General features: G+C 50.3%; 1 protein-coding gene across 1 annotated transcript in view; it reads right to left on the reverse strand.

The window, feature by feature from the left end:
- Window positions 1-114: 114 nt before the first annotated feature.
- LOC140388263 (mesotocin receptor-like) overlaps window positions 115-20,450 on the reverse strand; it is a 47,696-nt gene continuing 27,360 nt past the window's right edge. The window contains exon 3 of the mRNA XM_072472122.1: window positions 115-2,240. Coding sequence (XP_072328223.1) covers window positions 1,990-2,240 — 251 coding nt within the window. The 3' untranslated portion in view covers window positions 115-1,989. The remainder of the gene's footprint in view (window positions 2,241-20,450) is intronic.

The raw sequence follows: 20,450 nt of genomic DNA on the forward strand, positions 1-20,450 counted from the left end.
CGCTTACCCATCACCCCGGGTAACGAGATGGATAAACTGAGCAAGAACCCACTGTGAGGTGTCAACTGGAGCTGTCACCACCCTCCACCACCCCCCCACCCACCCACCCCCCGGTTGGTTTATTTCATTGTTTTTTTTGTTGGAACGAGTATAATTAGGGAAACAAGTGATGTCCGCCATCATGATTGAGGTCTTCCTTGAGCAGTGGACATCATGGGGGCTGGAGTGCATTGTTGACGTGGAATGCAGAGGTTTCTTTTGTAAGGTTGTTATTAGTTACAGTGTCCCTTTAAGGGACTATCCTCCTCCCCCTCAATTTGTTAATTCATTGATTTTATTCAATCTTTGGTGCACTCAAAAGAGCACACAAAGGGAGGTGCCCCTTTAAGGGGCTCTCCATTTAATTTGATTTGTTTATTGGTTAATTGCCAAATTTCTTTTTGAATTTAGAGTACCCAATTCAATTTTTCCAATTAAGGGGCAATTTAGCGTGGCCAATCCACCTAGCCTGCACATCTTTGGGTTGTGGGGGCGAAACCCATGCAAACACGGGGAAAATGTGCAAACTCCACACGGACGGTGACCCAGAGCCGGGATCGAACCTGGGACCTCGGCGCCGTGAGGACGCAGTGCTTACCCACTGCGCCACCGTGCTGCCCTAATTGCCAATTTTTAAAGGTGTACTCAAAAGAGTATTACGAGACAATTAGCTATCTGTGAGCAGTGGGCATCACAGCACTTTCTGTTCCAGGGCCGCTTTGAGGGACTGTAAACTTGTTCATTACATTGTTTATTGACTGAGCATAAAGAGACGATTGTTGACTCCGGGGGGAGGGGGGGCGGGCGTAGAGTTAGGAGTTACGCTGAGTGAAGATTGCCGTCTGGTCTCCACCTTCACCAACTGACTGTCAGAGGTTTAATCTGAGGAACTGAGATCCGTAACAACTTAAAATGAAGTTCCATCAAGATTGTCTCAAGAACTGCTCTTCCCACCCTAAATCGAGGAGCGCTTATTCAAACCCATGAGGAACTCCCATCCAGCAAGCAGCTGGAAGCAAAATCATTGCAAAATGTATCGCAGCACAAAAATAAGCAGTACTCAACAATGACAAAATAGTGAATGAATTAAAATAAATACAGAATAAGCAACCGCACAAAAACAAACGGTCTAACAACAATTATAAAGTGACACCTTGAAAAAGCCTACTCTTACAAGCCAATGCTTGTTTCGAACTGCTGGTGCGGAGATGATGAACAGGCATAAAAGACGCAGAGAGGAACTGGCTTAAATAACCAGGCAGGCCAGTGCTGGAAATCAGCAGGACGCCAACAGAACATGCTGGCATTTTTCCTGGCCACAATATGCAGCCCACACCACCTCCCCCTGACAACCCAGGTATCCACAGCCCCGAGCGGGGCCTTGTAAAATCAGCTCTTGTTTATCAGCAGGTTAGTTGGGGCCGGTTTAGCTCAGTTGGCTGGACAGCTGGTTTGTGATGAGTTCAATTCCCGTACCTGCTGAAGCTGTCCATGAGGGCCCCACCATCTCAACCTTGCCCCTCGCCTGAGGAGTGGTGATCCTCAGGTTAAATCACCACCAGTCAGCTCTCTCCTTCAAAGGGGAAAGCAGCCAATGGTCATCTGGGACTATGATTATTTCACTTTGTGCAAACTTGTTCTATTCACATCCAATGGCCACTCAGAGGTCAGTGAATACCAGTTAGGAACAGGATACATGGCCCCATTGCATTCCCTCTTCAGTCAATCTCCATTGTTAGCTGTCGATTGCTAGTGGTATCATACCCAACAGGACCCAGCTACAATAAGGTCAAACTTGATCAGTGCATTAGAGGTCATTTGAGAGGAATAATAACTTATCACTTACAATCGGCACAGCATTTTAAATAATGGATAAAGGGCAAAAGAAACATGGGGAAAGATCTCTGCGGAATGGGCCTTGCCACACAGACTCGACTGTGGTTTGCGTTATTACTGCTGATAGAGTGAAAGGCTCTTCTGACTGCCTGAGCTTTTGAGGCTGATGGCGAGAGTGGAGGAGTTGCTTTTCTTGCTGCACGTCAGCTCGCTGTTGGGTTGCTCGTTTTTGTTGAGCCTCAAGGAGCAGCAGTGGAAACGCTGGATCAGGTCGTGGTACAACCGGCCGGTAAAGCACATGTAGATCCAGGGGTTGCAGCAGCTGTTGAGGCTTGCCAGCAGCATTGAGATGACGAAGGGCCAATCTGTGGGAAGATGGTGAAAAACAAGTTATGTTGGTCCCTTTAATAATGACCATCACCGTGAGTATGCAGACCCAGAGGAACATTAGAAATAGGAGTAGGGGTTAACTATTTGGCCCCTCAAGCCTGCTCTGTCATTCAATAAGATTATGGTGACCTTGACTCCACTTTACTGCATGCTGCTGAAACATTGACTCCCTCGTGGATCAAAAATATATTCAATGACCACTCTCAGGGGTAGGGAATTCCAAAGATTAACAACCCTCTGGGAGGGCAAATTCTCCTTCTCTCCATCTTGAAACTGTGCCCCCTAGATTTTCCCCAGGAGGGGAAACAACCTCTCAGCATCAAGCCTGTCGAGCCCCCTCGGAATCTCACACATTTCAATGGGTTTTCCTCTGATCTACAATGAGTATGGGCCCAACCTCCTCAACATTTCCTCATAAGACAAACCCCATCATCCCTAGAAACAACCTGGTGAACATTCTCTAAACTGTCTCCAGTGCAAGTGTATCCCTCACTGTGTTCATCTCAACCAGGAAGTCGGGCGGGATTCTGTGATCCTGAGGCTAAGTGTTGACGCCATCGGATACGCCGTCGCGTTTCTCGACGGCGTCAACATGGCCTCAGGAGCAGCAATTCCAGCCCCTACAGGGGGCCAGCACGGCACTGGAGCTGCTGATCCCGGCATGAACTGGGCGCCGCGGGATCCGCACATGCTCAGTGGCACCAACGCGTGCATGTGCAGTGGCACCGCCGCCAATGCGTGCATGCGCAGTGGCCTCCTTCAACGCGCCGGCCCCGAGGCAACATGGCGCAGGAATACAGGGGCCGGCGCGGAAGAGAGGAGGCTGCCAGCCAGCGAAGCCGGCCCGCCGATCGGTGGGCCCCGATCGCGGACCAGGCCACATCGGAGGCCCCCCCCGAAGTCGGACACCCCTCCCCCCCACAGGCCGTGCCCGACCCTTCCACGCCGAGTCCCGCCAGCTGAGAGCAGGTGTGCACGTCGCCGGTGGGACGTGGCCTTTTTACGACAGCCGTGAATCGGCGGGCTGGCCGCGTAGAGCGTACCCCTACCTGCGCCGCCCAGTCACACTGGCGCCAATTGCACCGATTCTGCGCTCTGCGGAGAATCGCATGCCGGCGTCGGGGCGGCGTGGTGTGATTCGCGCCGGTCGCGGTGATTCTCCGGCCCGGCCCCGGGCTGAGAGAATCCCGCCCTCTATGTTTTACTCCAGAAGGCTATTTGCTAAAGGATAGAACTGGAGCCAATCTTTACAAACTTCTTCATTTCTTAACAGAATGTGGAGATGCCGGCGTTGGACTGAGGTGAGCACAGTACGAAGTCTTACAACACCAGGTTAAAGTCCAACAGGTTTGTTTCAAATCACTAGCTTTCGGAGCACTGCTCCTTCCTCAGGTGAATTCTCTGATTTCTTAACAGAATAACTTTAAAAGCATATACTAATAATAGGTGCTTTAATTTTTGTCTGTTTAGTGGTCTGAGAGGAGGGGTGCCTTGCAATGCAGTGTATATACAAAATATGGAAGTTTTTGATCTAATTTGTTTTGAAATTTTGGTTGCATATATTAACTCTATAACAGAGAGAGGAGGCGCAAAATGAATGCCAAGTTAATGCCCACCACTTGTACACAATTAAACACGATTAACAGATTCCTTTCTCTCTCTTTAAATAAAAATCGGCGCCATTGACATTATGCACGACCAAAATGTCAAAACAAATGAAATCAATAACATTCATATTATGTACAAAACAATACATTCCGAGAGGTCTCGCCTCTCTGTGTGAAGTATCAGCTGCGGTTCAGTTGGCAGTACTCTTGCCTCTGATCCACAAGGTTCAAGTCCAACTCCAGGCTGGAGTGTATAAATTCAAGGCTGACACTCCAGGTTACAGTCACTGAGGGACAGTGCTGTCTTTCGATGAGATGTTGAACTGAGGTCCCATCGGCCCACTCACTCAGGTAGATGTAAAAGACCCCTTATCTGTCCCTCAATCAATATCAAAAAACAGATTATCTGGTCACTATCACATTGTCAACCACATTCATAAAAGTTGGCGAGATGCGAATGTTAGTCAGTGATGTCGACACAACCAAAGCAAAAGTATCCTGTAGGTTACCCAACAATGTTTTCATCCATGTATTTCCTTTTAAATAGGCATTTGCTGTCATGCCTCCACCCATTCAGTTTAAGAAAAGATTTCCTTTTTTCAGCAATGGTTTCAATCCAACAAGATCAATTTCCAACCTTTTCTCACTGACATTTTTTAAAGAGTGCAAATTACCCTACAATGAACAGGTATCCACATCCCATTCAATGCAAAAACTATCTGCAGTACAATCAGTATCTCACTTAAAATATTTGACAAACAAATTCTATTGCTCTGCCTCCACTGGAGTCATGGAGCTGGATGGAATCATGGAGCTGGATTCTCCGATTTTGAGGCTCCTGCCGGAGGAAGTGTCTAGTTCTATGATGAAAAAAATCGGCGCGGCTCCAGCACCGACCCTCTGACCGGTGAGGGGCTAGCTGCTGCGCCATGTAAAACACACGGCCTTCACAAAATAAACGGCCAGTGAATTGCTGGGTCCGTGGCTGGCATGCACACGGCAGCGACCTGCAGCGGTCACACTGTACAACATGGCGCCGGCCACGCGCGGACCTGACCTGTCAGATAGTGTCCCCCTGGACACCGCCTCACCACCCCCGGACCACCCTCCAACAGTCCCCCCAGCCCTCGCCAAAGCCCCCCAGCCAGCGGCACTGCTCCTCCCTCCGACTATGGGGGTGCTGGACACAGTCCACAGCCACCACTTCAGGTTCAAGAAAACTGAGAGCATATGTGCCCCACGCCGTCGTGAACTCGACCCATTGGGGGCGGAACATCAGGGGAGGGCCTTCAGTTATGGTGCAGTCTACTTTCCGATGACGCCGTTTTGGAGGGGGCGGAGCATCAGAAAACAGGCGTCACCCCCGTAAAAAGGGATTCTCCGCCCGATTGGCGGTTGCATAATCGGCGTCGGGGAATGGAGAGTCCCGCCCATTGTTTCCACAGCTAAATTACTCTCAGCATTCATTTTATTTTGTTAGCTTCTCAAGGTAAAGACAATGGGTGGAATTCTCCATCCTGCCAGCCCCGTGTTCCGGCGCGGTGCATCCCTGCCAGCAGCGGGATTCCCAGTTCCGAAAGCAAGTCAATGGGGTTTCCCATTATGGCCACCCCACGCAGTCAGGAAACCGCAGGCGTGAGTGAGCTGCCGGCGAAGCAGGGGATCCCGCCAACGGAGAATCCCGCAGAATATATTTCTCATTTTTACCGCCGAAAGAATGACAAAACCAACTATATTAGAATGCCCATCAGGAAGATTAACATGTGAAGCATTGCTAAAATTATTAGTTTTGTCATCTCTGGGTTGTCTAAACATGGAAGCCGATGGCCTTTGGATGCGATAACCCTGTCTTGTGTGCAATTGTCACTCACCTTACCACCTGTGATGAATGTAGGAATTTCAGATATATTGTATTACATGTATCTGCTGCAGTCATGTTTTTAAAAAGTATTGGTTTGAAAGATTTTGGTGGTCAGAGGTGCTATTCAGGCATTGTAAAAGCTTGGGCTAATGAAGTTTTGTTTCGATTAAGGGGTGTTCCATGTGGAGCTAATTAGATTTCAGCTTGGTAAGGTGATGTAATTTTGGTAAGATGATGTAATTAATGGGTGGAGCTACGTTACTAGGCATTTTGCAGAAAAGCAGGTTTGTTGGGTTTTAGATTGGGATGTGAACAAAAGTCAAGCATCTGCTCTCACTGCAGACAGATAAGCAGTTTCTTTCCAAGCAGTTCAAAATTGTGTGGCTGAAAGGTGATCTGAAACAAGCTAAGAAGCAGCTGCTGAAGAAATGCAGCCCGAGTTTCTGCTTCGTTCTGACAGGATTCAGGGGCGGGATACTCCGCAAACTGGCGCGATGTCCGCTACCCGGCGCCAAAAATGGCGCGGATCACTCCGGCGTCGGACCGCCCCAAAGGTGCGGAAGTCTCCGCACATTTAGGGGCCAAGCCCTCACCTTGAGGGGCTAGGCCCGCGCCGGAATGGTTTCCGCTCCGCCGGCTGGCGGGAAAGGCCTTTGACGCCACGCCAGCCGGCGCCGAAAGGACTTCGCCGGGCGACGCATGCGCGGGAGTGTCAGCGACTGCTGACGTCATCCCCGAGCATGCGCAGGGGAGGGGGTCTCTTCCGCCTCCGCCATAGTGAAGACCATGGCGAAGGCGGAAGAAAAAGAGTGCCCCCACGGCACAGGCCCGCCCGTCGATCGGTGAGCCCCGATTGCGGGCCAGGCCACCGTGGGGGCACCCCCTGGGGCCAGATCGCCCCGCGCCCCCCCCAGGACCACGGTGCCCGCCCGCGCCGCCTTGTCCCGCCATTCACAAAGTGGTTTAATCCACGCCGGCTGGAGAGGGTTGACAGCGGCAGGACTTCGGCCCATCGCGGGCCGGAGAATCGCCGGGGGTGGGCCCGCCGACCGGCGCGGCGCGATTCCCGCCCCCGCCGAATCTCTGGTGGCGGAGAATTCGGGACACGGCGGGGGCGGGATTCACACCAGCCCCTTGGTGATTCTCCAACCCGGTGGGGGGTCGGAGAATCGCACCCATGGTCTTTTCTTTAAAGCAGTGTCAAAATATATTTTCTCTTGAAGTAGAATATCCAGACATCTCTATACAGCAGGTATTCCTGAGTGCTAACCGCAGTTGAAGATGGATTGAGAGCAGAGATGGTTCTGTTGTTTGAGTGGGAATAAAGATAGCAGTTAAGGGTTAATGTGTCACTGTATTGATTATAATTGTTTAAGGGGTAATTGTAAGCTATTTGTCTTGTGTGATGTTGAATATGTTTTAATGCTGTGTTAGTAATAAAGTTTATTTTAATGTACCATATCCCTATTTTGCATAAAATCACTCCTGGAGTGAGATTTCCTTTCCTCACAGTCTTACAAAATTAAAATATATTGGGGTTTCTGTCCAGTCCTAGTCTCTGCTGGGGGTTGGTCCGGGATCATAATATGTCTTCCAAGCTTCGATCTACCCCGGTCTGTTCCGCAGAACCTTCATTAGAAAACAAACAAGCACTTGAGTTGTGAAGTTGCTCAGAGTCTGGGATTTTGGAATGAACCTTAACAGTTTGATAACCACTGTTTATACCATCAGGACCTACCTCACCAGGGCCTTTCCATTTCCTATGACCCTCTCTTTTACAATACAACAAATCCCCTGATTTGAATTCTGTTTCAGATTGTCTAACATGGTGCCTCAGAGTTCTCTAAATTTTCTCGGAGACTCCAGCCTTGATAAAAGTCAATCTCCTTGCATGAAAAGTATTGAAATATGGAGAAAAGATGGAGCTAATTGCAGTGTCTTCTGGAGCAGGAGGACTATCGCACAGTGCAGAAGGAATTTAGGAACTTACCCACACATTAATTGTCGGGGGACTGTACCCGCCAATCACCGAATGTGAATTCTTGTCAACTTGCAGTTTGGTTGATAAGCTACAATCATATGGAACGTTTAATTGATCACAGCTTGGCTCCCTCCATAGGGTCCATTGCTGAAAGAACATCATGACCATGATGTTCGTAGTTTCACATGTCTCTCAACTCATCATTGGCAAATACCCCATCATCATCAGTTAGAAGCTTTACTGGTATCTTAACTCATGCCCCTATTTATTGCTCCATGATTTAGTTTATAATGATACATTTATCCTTGTTAAGTATCGTTGTAGAAAGATGAAATCCGACAGCCAGCTTGTGGCTGGGATTCTTCGGTCCTGCTGAAAGTGAATGGAGTTTTGGCTGTGATGCCAAATTCTCACTTGCAGGGGGCGGCATCGGATGCGATTGGAGAAATGTCAACTTTTGTTAAGGGGTGCGGTAACATGGACAGGGAGTTTGTCGGAACTATTAATGTCCCTGGTGCAGTGACAGAATCAATTTCTTGCATTGAGGAGCATGCCTTAGCTGCCTGATGTAAACACCCTGCTAATGGTTTTCATTTCACCCTCAATTATCTTTGAATTGATTGGGGGGTGGATGGGTGGGGGTGAAACCGATGAAATTCTGCACGATCTTCATGAGATGGTGGAGTTGCTTTCAGCAACACTCAATTATTGGCAGCCATAAGACATAAAGGGTGAAGCCACTATTTAGTGGCTGTGTCTCCATTTATCATACAAATATCTTTGTCCTATTTCGTCATTGGTCACAAGCCAGATTTCATAATGGAAACCTATTTTTAAAAATCCGTATCCGCTTTGTGGTCAGTCAGTGACTTAAATGAAAAAGGGGAAAAGTTTTACAAACTGTATAGTTGATTGTTGGGAAGTATGTTTCACAGGATATGTATGTGCTGTAACGTGTTTTGATACACATTTATTTTAAAACACATTTTAAAAATAAGAAGGCTGCAGAGGGATCTGGGGGTCCCTGTACATGATTCACACAATGTTAGCATGCAGGTACAACCTGTAGTTAGAAGGGCAAATGGAATATTGGCCTTTAGTGTGGGGTGCGGGGGGGGAGGCAGAATGAAGTACAAAGGTAGTGAAGTCTCGCTACAACTGCAAAGAGCCTTGGCGAGACCACACCTGGAGAATTGCAAACAATGTTGGTCTCCTTACCCAAGGATATTTACATTGGAAGCAGTTCACGAGAGAATATTCACTGGCTGATTCCTGGGAAGAATGGGTTAAATATTTTATGAAGAAAGGTTATACAGACTGGGCCGAAACGCATTGAAGTTCAGAAGAATAAGTGGCAGGATTCTACATTCGGGCGGAGAATCCCTTTTTACGATGGAATCGGGGCGGCGCCTGTTTTCAGATGCTCCGCCCCCTCCAAAACGGCGTCATCGAGGAGCCTTCAGGACATTACTGAAGGCCCTCCCCTGATGCTCCGCCCCCGATGGGCCGGGTTCCCGATCGGGCAGGGGAGCGGTGGTCTCAGTCGAGCAGGAGCTGGTCGCTGGCCGGGGGGCCGGAGGGGGGGGGGGGGGGGGGGGGGGGGGGCTTCGGCGAGGGCTGGAGAGAATGGTTGGGGGTGGCCCGAGGGTGGAGAGGGGATGTTCAGGGGAAATCGGAGAATCCAGATTTGGGGCGAAATTCTCCGGAAACGGCGCAATGTCCGCCGACTGGCGCCCAAAACGGTGGCAAATCAGACGGGCATCGCGCCGCCCCAAAGGTGCGGAATGCTCCGCATCTTTGGGGGCCGAGCCCCAACCTTGAGGGGCTAGGTCGGCGCCGGACGAATTTCCGCCCCGCCAACTGGCGGGAAAGGCCTTTGGTGCCCCGCCAGCTGGCGCAGAAATGACATCTCCGGGCAGCGCATGCGCGGGAGTGTCAGCGGCCGTTGACGGCATTCCCGCGCATGCGCAGTGGAGGGAGTCTCTTCCGCCTCCACCATGGTGGAGACCGTGGCGGAGGCGGAAGGGAAAGAGTGCCCCCACGGCACAGGCCCGCCCGCGGATCGGTGGGCCCCAATCACGGGCCAGGCCATCATGGGGGCACCCCCCGGGGCCAGATCGCCCCACGCCCCCCCCCAGGACCCCGGAGCCCGCCCGCGCCGCCTTGTCCCGCCGGTAAGGTAGGTGGTTTAATTTACACCGGCGGGACAGGCATTTTAGCGGCAGGACTTCAGCCCATCCGGGCCGGAGAATCGAGCGGGGGAGCCCGCCAACCGGCGCGGCGCGATTCCCGCCCCCGCCGAATATCCGGTGCCGGAGACTTCGGCAACCGGCGGGGGCGGGATTCACGCCAGCTCCCGGCGATTCTCCGACCCGGCAGGGGGTCGGAGAATCTCGCCCCTGATCTGAGTGATATGAGATTCTGGGCGGACTTCACAGGTGGATACTGAGAGGATGTTTCCTCTTGTGAAGTTGGGGGGGGGGGGGGATTAAAACCAGGGGCCCAATTTAAAGTTTAGCATTTAAGACAGAGATAGAATAGAATCATAGAATCCGTACAGTGCAGAAGGAGGCCATTTGGCCCATTGAGTCTGCACCAATGCTCTGAAAGAGCACCCCACCTATCCCTGCAACCGCGTAACCCCACTTAAGTCCACATAACCCTGGACACTAAGGGGCAATTTAGCATGACCAATCTACCTAACTTGCACATCTTTGGACAGTGGGAGGACACCAGAGCACCCGGAGGAAATCCATAAATTACCCATGCACATCTCTGATAGGCCCGACCTTTTCTTTAGTTATTCTCTTGCTCTTAATGTATTGGTAAAACATCTGAGGATTTTCTTTGACTTTACCTATGAACATTTTCTCATATCCTCTCTTTGCTTTCCTAATTTCCATTTTTACTTCACCGCTGTACGTTTTATGCTCCTCGAGGCTTTCTTATTGGACTGACCTGATTAACACTACACCCCTGTATGCTTCACCCGTTGCCGGTGTTTATGTATTTACATTGTGTACCTTGTGTTGCCCTATTATGTATTTTCTTTTTCTTTTCTTTTCATGATCTAAGTACTTAGAAAAATACTTTTCACTGTACCTTGGGACACGTGACAATAAACCAATCCAATCCAATTACAGTATTAGTACTAATCTGGAGTTTGTGGGTGGGATTTTCCATTTCTGAGACTAGGGTTTGGATTCTCCGATTTTGGGGCTATGCCGGGATGATCCAAGGCGTTTTAAGTCAGAAAAAGCAGTGCCATCCCATCACCGATCCTCTGGCCAGTGAGGGGCTAGCAGCCACGCCACGCCACGTAATAAACGGCCGGAGAATTGCCAGATCCATGGCCGCGCAAGCGTACGGCGACGACCTGCAACCGGTTATGCCGTACAACATGGCACTGCCCATGCGCAGACCCGACCTGCCAGATGATGCCTCCCTGGACACCCCTGTCCACCCCTTGGCCACCCACAGTCTCCCCAGCTCTCGCCGAAGCCCCCCCCCTCGGCCAGCAGCACTGTTCCCGCCCGACTGTGGTGGCGCTGGACACAGTCCGCAGCCGCCACGCTGGGTTCCCGACCACTGAGACCACATGTCAATCACATGGTTGGGAACTTGGCCCATTGGGGGCGGAGCATCGGTGGAGGGCCTTCAGGTGAGGTCCTGAGACCATCACAACGACGTGCGGCGTGTTCTGCGATGACGCCGTTTTGGAGGGGACATAGCAAACAAAACCTGCAACAAACAGGCGCCGCCCTCGATTCGATGGAAAAATGGATTCTTCGCCCGATCGACGATTACAAAATCGATGTCGGGAAACGGAGAATCCCGCCCTAAGTGTTGATGATGAAGCAGAAGTTGTGGACTTTCACGACAGCAAAACTGGCGCCGAACCTGGACCGATTCAGCGACTGTGGAGGGGCGAGCACCGGCCCCCCCGTGGAACACAATCGATTCTAATGAAAAACAATGTGGGGTTCGCTGGGTCTGTGATCGCCACCCAGGAGGCTGACAAGCTGCAGCCACGTATACACATTGCTCTCCTCACACACACTCATCCCAGCAAACACAATGGCACTGGTTGTGCTGGAGCACACCCATACAGCTGATGGATCGGCTAGGGCCAGGGGGCACCTTGGGTGTGGCCTGGGGGGACATCTATATGGTCACAGTGGGCTGTTAGCAGCGTGTGCAGCTGCATGGCTGCCTTGCCTGCTGCGGCAACGATGTTCCGTGCCCCTCCACCCTGACCCCAGCCCACCTCCCGGCCACCCCCCACCCAGCCCTGGCAGAAGCCCTCCGACTAGTGGCACAACTGCCAGCAAACTATGGCGACATTGGACACTTTCCGTACCCCCTCTCTCTCCCTCAGCAGCCATGACGCCGGTTTCACGATTTTTAAAAGCACGAATGAACCTCGCCATCGGGATCCGGCCCATCGGATGCGGAGAATCCAGGGGGGCCCGGAGAATACCAGGTCGGGCCCGCTGATGACATGCAACCAGTGTTTACTGTACATACATTCCAGACCGCATTGACATCGCTGTTGAGGCGATGGAGAATAGTGATTTGGTGTCAAATCGCCGCCTGCCGCGATTTTAGCTTTGGAACCTATTCTCCACTCAATCGCGCTTCGCGATTTCAGTGTCAGCCAATGGAGAATCCCGCCCACTATGTTTGGGTGCCATTGGGGTCTGATATTCCAGGGAAAGGAGAAAGCATGTTTTCGAGTAAAGATGTCCAAATTGTCCCCAGTTGTCTCCCCATCTGCCCCATTCACGAGAATGCAGATCAAATTCAATGGCACTGTGCAAATGGGAACCACACGCATCATGGACCTTCCCCCAGAATCAGTTCTCATGCAGACACAGGGAGAACATGCAAACTCCACACAGTCACCCAAGGCCGGAGTTGAACCCAGGTCCCTGTTACTGTGAGGCAGCAGTGCTAACCACTGTGCCACTGAGCCGCCCAGTATTCGTGAGAAATTTCTGCCTTCAGAGGGTTGTTAGTCTTTGGGACTCTGTTCGACAGAGGACAGTGAAGGCTGCGTAATTAAAAATGTTCAGAGCTGAGTTGGACAAATTTTTGACTGATAACAGAGTCAGGAATTTTGGGCGACAGAAAAGAAAGTGGCGTTAAAGCCACAATCAGATTAGCCATGTTCTTACTAAATGGCAGAATAGGCTCAAGGGGCTGAAGGGCCTGCTATTTCTCCTATCTCCTATAATCTTGTGACTTTATTAATAGATTGTTGTCGCTGCTTGGAGAGTCTGGAAGGGTTGGCATAGTGTCAGGATAAGGATCAGTTATTCAAGACTGTGAAGAGGAGGAGCTTTTTCACTCAGAGCGTTCCAAATCTGGGGGATTTTCTACTCCAGTCACAACATCCTGCTCATCCACTCAGCATCGGAGGAATATAGAGCCACCCTTACCTTAACATAGGTTGATTCAACCCAGGGAGCATGGGCAAAGGCTCCCTTATCCTCCTTCCACACAGGTAGAAACCATTTCTTCAATGTACTTCAGAATAATACCCTAACCTGTCCCTGTTTAGTAACGAACAGTGCAGGCACTTCATTGTGACAGGATTGCAACATTAGCACAGAGAGCTGTGGAAGCTTATTTACTGAGTGTATTCAACATTGAGATAGATAGATTCTCATACTTCAAGTTAATCAAGGGATATGAGGATCGGGCAAAGAAGCAAAATGGAGGTGAAAGATCACCCATGAATTGTTCGAATGGTGAAGGAGGCGCGAGGGGGCATGTGGCCTACTCCTGCTCCTGTTTCTTCTGAGCTTATGTTCAAATTGGCAGGATGTGCTGAGTATGTCCCGTAGGGTCCTGGGCTAGAGCTTCAGCTGTTTGGTATATTTATAAATGAGTTGGATACAGGAATAGAAAGCTACGCATCCATGTTTGTTAGAAAACACTTACGTTTGGAATCACAGTTAATAGATTGCATGGGAGCAGAAAGTTGCAAAAAGATTGGTTTGGTTAGCAACCAAAACTGTGGTGGAGGATCTGTAAGGGATCTTGAATATAAAGGAGTAGAGATGTGCATAGAATTATAGAATCCCTGCAGTGCAGAAGGAGGCCATTCGACCCATCGAGTCTGCAATCCTCTAAGAGCACCTACTCACTCATCCTATCCCCACAACCCCACCTAACCTGCACATTCCTGGGACACCAAGGCACAATTTAGCATGGCCAATCCAGCTAACCTGCAGATATTTGGACTGTGGGAAGGAACTGGCGCACCCAGAGGAACCCCACGCAGACAAGGGGGAGAATGTGCAAACTCCACAGAGACAGTCACCCAAGGCCGTAATTGAACCTGGATCCCTGGCGCTGTGAGGCAGCAGTGCTAACCACTGTGCCACTGCGCTGTCCTAGGAAAGTCACCATAGTCCCAGATGTCCAAAGGCTGCTTTTCCCTTTGAAGGGGGGGAGCTGACTGGTGATGATTTAACCTCAGGATCACCACATCTCAGGCAAGGGGCAAGATTGAGAAGGAGGGGCCTTCATGAATAACCTCAGCCGATGCAGGAATTGAACCCGTGCTGCTGGCCCTGCTCTGCATCACGAACCAGCTGTTCAGCCAACTTAGCTGAACCGGTCTGAAGCTGGATTCAACTTTCCTGGAGTACTGGGTGGAATAGTACATTAATATGGCGGATGTTTGTGGAGGGGTACCACAACCCCGGAAACCATGTCAGCCAAAAGTGCTGTGGGGCTGATTAACAAGGGCCGAGTGGGATCTCCGCCATTCCAATGGACTGGGTATAAGGGAGGGGGCGGGTACATAGAAACATACATAGAAAATAGAAGCAGGAGGAGGCCATTCGGCCCTTCGAGCCAGCTCCGCCATCCATTATGATCGTGGCTGATCATCAAGTTCACTACTCTGATCCTGCCTTCTCCCCATATCCCTTGATCCCTTTTAGCCTCAAGAGCTGTATCTAATTCCTTCCTAAAATTACACAAAATTGTGGCCTCAACTACTTTCTGTGGTAGTGAATTCCACAGATTCACCACTCACTGGATGAAGACATTTCTCCTAAAAGTGTGTGTGGGGGGGGGGTTTGTTTATGCAACAGCTTTGCAAATTAGTTCATCTGCATAATTATTCCAACATTGCAGACCAGTAAATAAATCAAATAACGTAATTTAATCTAGCCCAGTTATTGTAATAATTACTGATTGTGTAAATTGTAAATTGCACATTAAAATTATCGATCAACTTGTGAAGGACACATGGCATCATGGGAAGGACATCATGTAAGCCCCTATTACACATTGTAATGAGCATCTCTTCCAGCACATTTGCTGTAAAAAGTGTACATTCCCATTGTCCTGCAATCAATATCAGAATATTCTACATTTTGTAAAATTAATCTGTAGTTATCAATGCAGAATTCCTATTCACGCTAATGTACAATACTCATTTTTAAAAGTTAAGTGTCAGGAAGGGTGCAGGACTTACGTCGGGTGCCAAATACTTTTACATCACTCCTGATATTAGGGGTTATGGATCTAAGGTGGCTCAATGGAGTTAAGATCAGCCATGATCTAACTGAATCGCAGAATAGGTTTGTGGGGCTGAATGGTCTACATCAGTTCCTAGACTCTGTGCTGTATAATTCTGATGTGCTGTATAATTCTGATGCGACACAGACTTGGGTGCAAAATCACTCCACCGCCAAAGTCACCAGCAAGTGCCCCTCTGGTGGTCACATGATGTCAGGACTGTGACCAAACGGTTTGCATTTAAGGGTCTATTTGCTAATTGTGCGGTGTACAATTTTCTACACTAATCCTGGCGACGGTTTGGCCAAGTAAAAGTAGGGAAAGCAATCTGATAATGGTTTTTAAACATCAATACCTTTTTTGTTGACATTCTCCTGTCCATCTGGACCAGCCCCTATCAGGGAGCTCAATGTTCAGTTTGGAGGACTGCACCTCAGGAAGAATACACTGGGTGAGATTCTCCGTTTCAGCGGCTAAGTGCTGATGCCAGCGGAGCATGTGTGGTCTTTTACGACCAAAAAAAATCAACGTGAAACCCTCACCGATTCCGGGACCGGTGAGGGGCTAGCATCAGCGGCGGGATAAACTCCCACCTCTTGTGCTGAAAATGGCCGGAGAATGGCCGGTCCTGGGTCACGCACGCGCGGATCCGACCCGTCACCTGTGACCCCAAACCCCCTGGCCACTCCCCCCAGCCCTTGCAGAAGCCTGCCCGGTCAGCGGCACAGATCCCAGCCGCACGTGGCGGCGCTGAAGATAGTCCGCATCCGCCAAGCCGGGTACCAGCATGGCTGAGACCACAAATGTCCCGCGTTGTTGAGAATCCGGCCCATTGAGGGTGGAGCATCGTGGGAAGGATGGCCGATGATGCGCCAACGCCGTTGCAACGGCACGCGTCGTGATGACGCTATTTCGGAGGAGACGGAACATGGCTGACCGATGTTGGCCCCGATTTTGGCGTTGGAGCCCAATCTCTGCTCGATCGCTGAACATGATTTCAGAGTCGGGCACCGGGGAATCCCGTCCTATGTTCTCCCGCTGGAGGAGAATTGCTATCGATTCACATTCCCCCTGGGAGCTCAAATCAGAAGGCAATTTTGTATCCATTGTCATGCAAATGTGTGCACGGCGAGGAACACGAGGGATTCCTGCTATCGGGCCACCATTTTGAGCGGGTGGCCCAATAGAACATACAGTGCAGAAGGAGGCCATTTGGCCCATTGAGTCTGCACCGATCCACTTAAGACCTCACTTCCACCCTATCCCCGTAACCCAATAACCCCTCCTAACCTTTTTGGTCACGAAGGGCAATTTATCATGGCCAATCCACCTAACCTGCACGTCTTTGGACTGTGGAAGGAAACCGGAGCACCCGGAGGAAACCCACACAGACATGGGGAGAACGTGCAGACTCTGCACAGACAGTGACCCAGCGGGGAATCGAACCTGGGACCCTGGCGCTGTGAAGTCACAGTGCTATCCACTTGTGCTACCATGCTGCCCCATAGCAAAGTCCTTAATAGGGAGACCCACATCCCCGGGGACAACCCTAATATGAAGACACCAGGAACCCCTTGATAGGGAGCACCCCCCAGGATCTCCTAACTGATCACCTATCAAAAGGGATCCCCACAGAGACTGCCTAATTAAAGCAGCCCACAGGAGCCCCCTGACTAAAGGGACTCCACCCGCAGACTTCCCCCCCCCTGCAGACCTCCCCCCCACAGACCTCCCCCCTCCCGCACCCCCCCCGATCCGCAGACCTCCCCCCACCCCCGCCACAGGCAACCCCCCCCCCCCCTCCTCCCACTGAAACAGCATCCCTATCTGGAGGCTGGAGAGGGGTCCAGACAGGACCCCTGAGGGGGGTGTCATGTGAGAGTACCTTTAAGAAATGGGTGTTTATAAATGTGTGTGTATATAACTATCTGTAGTGAGAGTACCTTTAAGAAATGGGTGTTTACTACTGCAGTGATGTCAGGGAGTGGGTGGAGCTGGGCTGTCTGTCAGCTTTTTACTTTCGTTTTAGGCTGTTTGCTGCAGGGTGTGTTTTAGTTTCGTTTTCAGAGCTGGATAGCTACAGTCACAGCCAGAAGGTGTATGAATATCTCTCTGTAACCTAAAGACTGTAAATCGATCCTGGTGATTTAAAACTAATAACAGTAGTGACTTTAAGCTGATGTGCTTCTGGTAAAAGGTGTTTTAAGTCTTATGGATGTTAAAAGGAAAGCTCAAAGGATTACTTAGTGTTGTATTCTTTTGGGGTTGTATTTGAATTAATGGTTGCCAAGATGTTCACTTTATATTTTAAAAAGGTTAACTTGAGTTCATAGAATAAACATTGTTTTGCTTGAAAAAATATTTTTCCATTTCTGCTGTACCGCACCTGTAGAGTGGGCCGTGTGCTCCCCATACCACAATCTATTAAAAGTTGTGGGTCAGGTGAACTCCATGATACACTTTGGGGTTCTTTAAACCCTGGCCCATAACAAATTGGGGGCTCAAGGGGGATAAAAGTCTATCTATTGGATTGGCTTAGTGAACTTAAAGACAGTGAGGGGTGAGCATATTGTGGTTGCTTTTCATGTGTGGTATTTCAGTTTAAGTAGGGAGTGTGTTGTGGACAATGGCTCTTTCAGAGGCTCTGAAGTTTTTTGGGGTGGAGACTGTCACACGCAGTAACTTACGGACAGAGACTAAAAGCAGACTGTTAGATTTGGCAAAAATATTGCAGTTAACATTGCCTGACAAAATGCGAAAAGGTGAGGTACTTACTGCGGTAGCTGAGCTAAGTTGTGGGTCATGTGAACTCCATGATACACTTTGGGGTTCTCTAAACCCTGACCCATAACAGGGGTCCCTTTAGTTATGGGTCTCTGTGGGGTCTTCTTTTAGTTAGCAGGTCCCTGGGGTTTGATCTGGTTGAGGAAGGTGGGCAGGTAGTGCATTGTGGGGGGAGGGTGGCCTTCGGATGGACTTTGCGGGCAACTCCCTCAAGGACTTATCCCTTTGGCCCACCACGGGGTCTCCACGTCAGGGTCACGTTTGGTGAGATCTGTAGTAATCCCCGGCCATATGATTCCTGGTTCAGGGGACCGGAGAATCAGGGAGGGCTGGAGATTAGGGTGCCGAAAATGGGTCATTAAGACACATTTGTATTCATTCACAACCTCCTCCTGGAAAGTGCAGGTGCGAACCTTGATCCTGCCACAGTGGGGGGGGGGGGGGGGGGGGGGGGGGGGGGGGGGGGGGGGGGGGGGGGGTCGGAGCATCGTGTTCAGATCAGAGCCCCGGCACTTGGTGCCGATCCCGATTTTTCGATTCTCCGCCGCATCGGTAACCCCTCTACCGCTGACATGCGGCAGAGAATCCAGGCCATTGTCTGGAGGATTGCAGTACTGAGTCACCGGGATGATACCGGTGCCAAAAGAGTTACATTATGAGGACAGGTTTGTAGACCTGGGGCTTAATTTTAGGCCTTTTCTTATTCTCCAATCTCACTTCCTTCATTCGCCTATAACCCAAGATCCTGCGACACTCTCTGCCACTCAGATCCCGGATCACTCTCTGACTCTGAGATCCCGGATCACTCTCTGACCTCGAGATCCCGGATCACTCTCTGACCCCCAGATCCCAGATCACTCTCAGACCCCGAGATCCCAGATCACACTCTGACCCCGAGATCCCGGATCACTTGCTGACCCCGTGATCCCGGATCACTCTCTGACCCCGAGATCCTGAATCACACTCTGACTCCGAGATCCCGGATCACTCTCTGACCCTGAGATCCCGGATCACTCTCTGACTCCGAGATCCCAGATTACTCTCTGACCCCCAGATCCCGGATCACTCTCTGACTCCAAGATCCCAAATCACTCTCTGACCCCCAGATCCTGGATCACTCTCTGACCCTGAGATCCCGGATCACTCTCTGACTCCCAGATCCCGGATCAATCTCTGACCCCCAGATCCCGGATTAATCTCTGACCCCCAGATCTCGGATCAATCTCTGACAACCTGATCCCGGATCACTCTCTGACCACCAGATCCCGGATCACTCTCTGACTCCGAGATACCGGATCACGCTCTGACCACCTGATCCCGGATCACACTCTGACCACCTGATCCCGGATCATTCTCTGACCCCGAGATCCCGGATCACTATTTCTGTTTACATTAATGAACATATTGAGCAACAGCAGAAGGAGTTCATCATTGTGACTTTCGCAAACATTGTGGTTTTCACATGAGAGGTTGTTTCCTCTTGTGGGAGAATCTCGGACCAGTGAGCATAATCTCAGAGTGAGGGATCGAACATTTAAGACAGAGAGGAGGAGGAATTTCTTCTCTCAGTGGGTGGTGAATCTGTGGAATTCTTTACCGCAGAGAGCTGGAGAGGTTGGATCGTTCAGTATGTTCAAGGCTGGGGTAGACACATTTAAAACATTTTTTAAAATAATTTTTATTAAAGGGTTTTCATAAATTATCAATAACAAAATGAAAAAGAAACCCAACAGGGTAAAGTACAAAACACAGTCCAGAAAAACAACCCTCCATACCCCTTGTACATAAATAATGAATTAACATTAGCACCCCGACTTAATATAACAAGTATAAACAACCCCTCAGACCTTCCAGTATAAATAACAAAAACAAAAAAGTAAAGTGACCCCCCCCCCGCCACCCCCACCCCGCCCCACCGAGTTGCTGCTGCCATTGACCAATGTCTACCGCTCTGCCAGGAAGTCTAAGAATGGTTGCCACTGCCTAAAGAACCCTTGTACCGACCCTCTCAAGGCGAATTTCACCCTCCAACTTAATAAACCCTGCCATATCGCTGATCCAGGATTCCACGCTTGGGGGCCTCGCATCCTTCTACTGAAGAAGAATCCTTCGCCGGGCTACCAGGGACGCAAAGGCCAGAATTCTGGCCTCTTTCGCCTCCTGCACTCCTGGCTCCTCTGCCACCCCAAATATTGCGAGCCCCCAGCCCGGCTTGACCCTGGATCCTACTACCCTCGACACCGTCCTCGCTACGCCCTTCCAAAATTCCTCCAGCGCTGGGCATGCCCAGAACATGTCCAGCTCTACTCCGCACCACACTCCCTCCCCTGTCCTTAACTCCCCCGATCTCCCTAGCTGCGTCCCGCTTCCGAAGCTGATGCGCCAGCATCCGGCTTGCCTTTTCCCCATACTT

The sequence above is a fragment of the Scyliorhinus torazame genome, chromosome 13 (assembly GCF_047496885.1).
Source record: "Scyliorhinus torazame isolate Kashiwa2021f chromosome 13, sScyTor2.1, whole genome shotgun sequence".
NCBI lineage: Eukaryota > Metazoa > Chordata > Chondrichthyes > Carcharhiniformes > Scyliorhinidae > Scyliorhinus > Scyliorhinus torazame.